General features: G+C 29.9%; 1 protein-coding gene across 2 annotated transcripts; it reads left to right on the top strand.

Annotated features, from left to right (window-relative positions):
• Nucleotides 1-1,938: 1,938 nt before the first annotated feature.
• Nucleotides 1,939-5,256, top strand: LOC107413560 (glutathione S-transferase DHAR1, mitochondrial). 2 transcript variants are annotated; one of them, XM_048470171.2, is made up of 6 exons: nt 1,939-2,210; nt 2,345-2,435; nt 2,547-2,690; nt 3,011-3,128; nt 3,238-3,378; nt 4,210-5,024. In XM_048470171.2, the coding sequence occupies exons 1-6, from the start codon at nt 2,153-2,155 to the stop codon at nt 4,243-4,245; spliced, it is 588 nt and encodes a 195-aa protein (XP_048326128.2). In that variant the 5' UTR covers nt 1,939-2,152; the 3' UTR covers nt 4,246-5,024. The 2 variants fall into 2 exon arrangements, with proteins under 2 accessions (XP_048326128.2, XP_015877026.1); XM_016021540.4 differs by having other exon boundaries at nt 1,945-2,210; nt 4,994-5,256.
• The last annotated feature ends 2,730 nt before the right edge of the window (nt 5,257-7,986 follow it).

Here is a 7,986-nt window from a genome sequence, read left to right as displayed (position 1 = left end):
ACTTAAAATAGAGATTTCTAACTATAAATTCTTATTTAAGTAGATCTTGAAATAAATAAATAAAAAATCTATGATGTATATTTATTAGAGCAATGCCCTATCTATAATTCGATTTTTTTTAACACATTAAAAAATACAGCAACTAAAAAAAACTTTTTGAATGAGTTTTTGTTTTTTAAGAGTTTGTTAAATATTATGAAGTTTTATTAAAAATAATATTTTTCATACAAAGTCAATTTAAAAAAAAATAAAATAAAATAGATATAATTAATTAATAATTTTAAATAATATTATGTAAAATAATTTTAAAATTGATTATATATTTATATTATCTAAATTTAAATTATTATTAATTTTTATATTACATATTGATATATATAATTATCATTGGTAATGCAATTAGACTACCCTAAAAAATAATTTAATGGCAAATATATTTTTCTATAAAAGTTTTATTAAACCAAAGAATAAAAAAAAAAAAAATCTTATCATTATTATTAGTTTAAAACACTTATTATTTTGAGAATGAGAAAGTAGCAAGGAGAAAGAAGAGGCACAGTGATATAAAGTAGGATGAATATGGGCAATATGAAGACCACGTTCGTAGTCAAATAATCACTGATTTTCAATGCCTAAACTTACATTGACCAAACACTGAAAACTGCTTTCAATTCACATTGGTCCTACCAAAAAGGAAACCCAGAGGCTGGTTGACAGATCAGAAAACAAAGGTACAAGTCATAATTGAGATTTGACAATTGAAACTCAGAAAAGAGAGGAATAAAAAAAAAAAAAAATGACAAATTAAAGTGATATTAAAGTTAAGCTATTAGACCTTGAATTAAGAGGAAGTTGTTTTATACTGAAACCACAAAAAAAAAAGTCTAATCAATGAATAAAAAGTATAAGGTAGGGTAAAGTATTATAAAAAAAAGAAAACTATCAGTGGGAAAAAAAATAAAAGTATAAATTAAAGAGCCAAAAAACGTTTTGTTGGCTTAGAGAAATGTGGAGTGTCAATGTCCACTTGTATCATTTTCTACTTTTTACATGACTCTGCCCCATGCTTCAAGAATAGTTGTTATAATTCATGATTTATACTTGTCCAACATGTTCCATATCACTCATATAAAGTACTCTACTTTTTGTTGCTAAAAAAATGTGACTTGCTTAACAACACCCAAAAAAAAAAAAAAAAAAAAAAAAAAAAAGAGAAAAAAAAGAGGAAAAGAAAAATAAGGAAACAGAAAAAGAAAAGTCAAGTTTTTTTTTAATTATATATATTTTTTGAAAAGTCACTTTAAAATAATTATTTAAACTTTAATTATATTTCTATCTTAGAATAACAATGATGATCAGCAATAGAGATTCAATGCTGACATACAATAAAGAATTTGTTGCATTTATTTATTTATTTTTAACTTTTTGGCAAATTAAAATAACAGGTAATGACTAACAATGATAATCTTTTGGTTCCTATATGTGATTATAAATAATATTTTTTGAAAAACTATTAATACAATATATAACAATTTATTTAGTAATTTTCGCAACCAATTATTCTTGTAGCAGTTTTTTTACTGGATTACATTGAGTTTTTCTGATTCGTGATTTATTTTTTATTTTATTTTATTTATTTTGGGGATATTATTTTTATCTAGGATATTATTTTTATCTACCTTTATATCCCCCCTTAATAAACTTTCACGTCAATTAATAACCCTAACATATATACAAAAATAAAACTGATTAAAATATATATTTTAAAAATATTTAAAATCCTGAATTGGAATGTATTTTTCAGATTTTATATTATAGTACAAGAAACAATTTTAATTTATAGTTTATTTATTTATTTATTTATTTTGGTAAAGATTTTCAATTTCAGTTTATGAATAATTGAATCCGAAAACTTTTCACTTTCAATCGGTTTGGTCCCTGGTCCATACCCCTTAGTGAGGCTCGAAGGTTCTAGTTTCAACGCACAGAACCAAATTTAGTTAATAAATACCCCATTGATCCACGTTATTCTTATTCCTTACCAGCCCTGTCACTCCCAGTGTTATACTTCATCAGCTCTTTCCGTTTCTTTCAAAAGCTTCATTCACTCTTTCTCTCTGTGTGTGCCATCTCTCCATTGATAACCCAGACAATGACTTTGGAAGTTGCTGTCAAGGCTGCTGCTGGAGCCCCAGATGTTCTTGGAGACTGTAAGTCGAGATTATTCTTCTCTTGGATTTCTTTTTCTTTTCTGTTTTTTTTTTTTTTTTTTTTTTTTTTTGGGGGTAAATTTCTGGGTTTTGAATGTTATCTGTTAATTTGGGAGAACTTTTGGCTTTTTCAGGTCCATTCTGCCAGAGGGTTCTTCTAACTCTAGAGGGGAAGAAAGTTCCATACAAGTTGATCCTGATCAATCTCAGTGACAAGCCCAAATGGTATTTCTTCCGACCCAGATTTTTAACCGACACAGCACACACTTTTGGAAATTCACATGTGAGTTTATGGTTGTTGTTGTTGTTGTTGTTGATGTTGATGATGATTTGTAGGTTTCTGGAGGTGAATCCAGAGGGGAAGGTGCCCGTGGTGAAGTTTGATGATAAGTGGGTGTCTGATTCTGATGTGATTGTTGGGATTCTCGAAGAAAAATTCCCTGAACCTGCCCTTGTCACTCCTTCAGAATTCTCATCTGTGTATGATCTTTCTCTGCCTTCTCTGTCCGTGATATTTGACTTTTGTGTTCCAGGATGAAAAAGGTTTTTTCTTTTTTTGGGTCATAAATTCTTATATTAAGTGAAAATTGCAACCCTGGAGGCTGTAGGTGTAATATTAATAGCTAACATTTACTTGACATCTTTTTATTATTGTAGTGGAACATTTTACTTTTTAATAACTTGTATAATTCATCATGTGGTTGTAATGTTTGGTTGATTTAATTCATAATTTCAGATGGTCTTTCTTAATTTCTGACATTTTTCAACCCATGAATTTTTTTTTTAATTTTTTCCTGTAGGGGATCAAAAGTTTTTGGGGCATTTGTAACATTCTTGAAGAGCAAAGATCCCAGTGATGGGTCAGAACAGGCTTTGCTCGCTGAATTGAAGGCATTAGATGAGCATCTTAAGGCACATGTATGTGGATCTATCAATTATTAAAGCAAACACATTCTAAAAGGATTTTATGTTTGGTTTTTTTATTTGCTTTGAAAATATAATCTGATATGTTTTAGGATGAAATCAGGGTCCTTATGTTGCTGGGGAGAAGGTTACCGCTGTTGATTTAGCTTTAGCGCCAAAACTTTACCACCTGGATGTGGCTCTTGGTCACTTCAAGAAATGGACTGTTCCAGCCGACTTGACTCATCTCCACAAGTACAAAGAGGTAGGCAGAAGATACATTGGCTCTATGTTGCATTCTTTCCGTTTTATTTTTTGGCTTATCTAATATCTGATATCTAATATGTTTTGGTGTCCATCTTTTAGAGATTTGTTTTGACAAGTTTCCATATAGCCATAGAAACTTGTTTTCCTTGCATTGTTCATGGTTGTGTTTGTGTTTTTTGTTTTTGCCCATCCTCTGCTTTGACTTTGATTGCCTTGCACGTGTGAAGATTGATGTTGGTTTTATATGTTCTTCTATTAAACTATGTCACTGTAGCAGGGTGGGCAGCTATATTTCAATAGGATTTTGGTTTCTGCTTTGTGAGGTTACGTGAATAAAATTAACAGTTTGGACGCTTATAACAAACTTCATGGTAAAGGAGACTTTTTACATTCAGGAAGCTTTGATGACTAGTATTTGTCTTTTGGTCATGCACTGTGCTGTTGTTCTGTAACTCTGTTCCTGTGCAATGCTAGAACATCGAATTTGCATTTTGTGCCTCTAGGATAAAAACATTGTGCAGTTGCTGCTTCTTTAATTTGTTGTTTGTGCTCATAATTTTAACTCTGAAAATGACAAGTGAATAGGTTAAGCTTATCTACTGTATATAGCTACAAATATTGGATTGCAATAACAATTTTAGGAATCAATTGGGTACTTTTTGATTATTTTAAGCTTTTATTACTGATTGGACATTCTACATTTATGGGAGGCATCTTATAAAAGAGTGAGGTTTGAGACATCCGGTGCCCTTGGTATTATGAATTTCTTTTTCAATGTATAAATGAAATTTTAAGCAAGCAGGCATTTTCTCGTGTTGTAACTTGTTAGCGTACTACTCTGACGCATATGCTCGGGAAGAGATGAGACTTTTATCCTATGTTTGGGATGAGGAATTGTAGAGGATGGGGAATGGAAAATGGAACTGAATGGAGAAATTGACGATCCTTGTTATTTGATAGGTATAATAGAAAGGAAAGAAAATATGTATATTCTCCCTTGTTTCATATTGGAGGTAATAAAACAGAAGGAAGTAGAAACTTTTTATTGAAATTTATCATTCTTTCTATTGTCTAGAAAATTATCATTTTACTAATTTTGGTTAAGTGGGTAAGGATTAAAAGGGTAGATGTAAGCAAATATGTTAAGCTGATTATTATTATTATTATTTGTCTTTCCTCCAATTCATCCACATCTGGAAAGATTAATTTGGTGTACAAGGAAAGTTGTTCACCCACATTGTCTAATCAATTAAAAGTTTTGAATTTCCCTTATTAATTAAAAGTTGTTTTGAGTTTATATCTTCTGACCAAGGCCAAGGGTTTATTAGTATTAAATTGTTTCCCTATTAATGTTGTCTAATTTTGTTTTAATCTAGTTTGTGCAACTTTCTATGATACATTGTTGGCTTGTGAAATTCTCGATATATGCTATTCTATTCAAAAGATGCTTTTACTGCTGAGCTTACACAACCATTTAGGGTATACAAGAAATCTAAGATATGACTTTGCAAGTAGATATTAGTGTTTATGCTTGTCGGAGAGAGAGCTGTGATAATATGATATACTGCTAGTAGAAGTGGTGATAAATTATGCTCTCTGGTGTGTGTTTGCAGTCGCTGTTTTCCCTGGAATCTTTCCAGAAAACCAAGGCTGAAGAGAAGTACGTAATTGCAGGATGGGAGCCAAAGGTGAATCCATGAAATGGGTCCAGATTATGAATTGTGGATGAGAGTAATGCATGTCATATATTTGACACTAAATGTTGGGGCTTGGTTTATATCCATGTCTAGTAAATAAATTTTATCTGGTACTATGTTGCTAGCTGTTTATTGGTGATTGTCATGCAAATCTATCTAATAGGGTGGCTAATTCTATATCTTCTTCTTTTTATTTTTAAAATTTTTTAAATTTAGTAATCTTTTTTCTTTTCCAGAAATATATTTCTTAGGAGTGTGTGTGTAAAAAAGTTTTACTTTCCCACTTTAGCCCAAGAAACTTTGGCTGCGTATAGTGAAGTGGAAGAAACTTTTTTGTGACTCGGGCTAAACTTGAAAACACTTAATTGGGAATGCATGGACTAAGGTTTAAAGATTGCTTTCGGTTGGTTTCAAAACTTTTAGTAAAACTATTTTGAAAAATAATTACAATACTTTTCTAATCTAAAAGGAGAAGGCAGGAGTCGTATCTGCGACCTTAAAGTAACATAATCATCTGCTGCCACATGACAGCAATATGTGGATATCACACTGCTACAAGGTACAGGGTTTCATTTAGTTTATACAAATTTTATCAAAACCAATAAAATAGTAATATGTTATTTTGTTGTGTCACTTGATAAATTTGGTTTATGTAGCATGTGGAAATTTTTAATCTAGTTTATTATTATTATTATTATTGGTGGGATTATAATATATTATAAACTAAAAAGGATTACATTATATTAGTTTTTAGAAGAGTTGGTGACTCAAATCAATGAGTTTATGTGTGTAATTAGGAGGGGCATGTTACTTTGGTCAATCCCACTTGTCCTTCATCCTAGGTTTGATTATAAATACGAAAAGCTTCCTAAAAGAAGAGGACAAAAAAATATATTAATATTTATATATTTTATTAAATTTCTATTAATTATATCTGTGTACTTTGTTCATTTCCTTACTTTAATTGTTAAAACTTTATCTCTTAGATTTATTCTTGCCTTGCTACCTTCTAGTTTGCTATTGCTACCGTTTATTTTTCCTTCGCTACCAATTATTTTACCATAGCTACCTTTAGCCTAAGCTGAATAGTAAATCCGTGGCTGAACAGTAAGTCCAGAGGAGAGGCGTGAGAGGAGCGGTGTGAGAGGTTTAGGAAGAAAAGGACAGAATTTGGTAAAATAAAAGGTGGAAGAAAAGGACAGAATTTGGTAAAATAAAAGGTCAGAATTTAGGGAAAATAAAAGGAAAGAATATAGTAAATTAAAAGACTAGATTTTGGTAAAGAATAGATTTAAGATTATAAAGCTTTAATTATTAAATTTTGAAAATGGATAGATTATTTAGGTCTAATTCTTCTACTAGTTCTAGATTAAGTACTAGTTCTAGATCATTACTTAGTGGTAATTAAATACCAGAAGTGGTAAACGAAGAACATATTAGCTATCCTTCAACTAGTGAGTCCGACAATTCCGATTGGAATATACCCTTAGTTTCCCCCAATAATATCTATTATCATAAATCTTGGTATTTATCTTCATTCAAGTCTGAATCACATATTAAAACTGTCGAACAAGTTTATACTATTAACAAATCATATGAAACCTGCCAACTAATCAATAAATCATACATTAATCAATATTTAAAAGATGGTCATAAATTCATGCATATAGGATTAGTTCAAATAGGAATCAAACCTCTCACTAAGTTAGGTACTAATTCATCAATTCTCTTGTGTCTTAGAGATGCTAGTTTTAAAGAATTTAATCAAAGTGTTTTCGGAGTTATAGAAACCAGTTTATGTAATGGTCCTGTCCATTTTGACTGCTATCTAAATTTTCCCGTCAGTTTAACAGATCCATGCATATTAAAAGTCTTAACACTTAATTTAAAAACTTCGGGTTATAACTTCGACAAAGGTCGACAACCCTTAGCCTTAATTTATAGAATACATTATATGGTTTCAGGAATTAATATGAACTTTAAAGCTAAACAACATAATGCTAAAGGTCATACCATGTTAATCCAGAATCAAAATTAAGATTTAAATATTCAAATTCCTAGATTAATCAAATGGTCAGAAGTTGATTTACCCTTTGATTGGGTATTAACGAATGTCCAACATCCAACTCCTGTTCAAAATATTTTAACAAATACTGAATCTATCTCACAATCTGATGATGGATCAGTTAGAATCACATTCGATAGAAACCCTAGATCCAATCAATCCCTAAAAGAAACTTCTTTTAGAAAATCTTTTAATAAACCAATTATAGAATCAATCTCTTCTGATAATATATCTAGACGAGATTAAGAAATAGAAAAAGAATTACAAAGAATTAAAATTCAGGAATTAGAACAACAATTACATAAACTAAGAATAGATAATGAATTAAAAAATCTTAAATTAAAATCAATTCACCACACTGGACAGGTTAGTCAACCTCGTTACAGTGATGAAGAATCTCAATCAATACAATCCCCTATTGCTTCAGATTTTATAGATCAACAATTAAACACACTAAATACACCCTTTAAACCTAATTGGAATCAATTAAATAACGAAGTCAAAACCATAAAAAACTTAGATAAATTAATCAATTATCAAGAAACACATACTAAAGAACAAAAAGCCCATATTTTAAAATTTTGGAAACAAACAATGATAGCACTTAAAAAAGATATATTCTTTTTTGATTTTTTAGAAAAATACTATTATCATCCTTTAAATAAATTTACTATTTTAAAAAACAAAAACTCAAAACAATCAACAAGTGTGTCTGAGTCATCCTCTAGTTGAAGATATAATCATATCCCCTACAGATAATCTAGTCATAGAACCATTTTTTAATAAAATCACTGAACGAAATAATCAAAGTATCAATACACTAGATTCTCCAATAGACAATAAA

This window comes from Ziziphus jujuba, chromosome 8 (assembly GCF_031755915.1).
Source record: "Ziziphus jujuba cultivar Dongzao chromosome 8, ASM3175591v1".
Classification (NCBI taxonomy): Eukaryota; Viridiplantae; Streptophyta; class Magnoliopsida; order Rosales; family Rhamnaceae; genus Ziziphus; species Ziziphus jujuba.
This window is presented reverse-complemented; position numbering and strand designations above follow the sequence as displayed.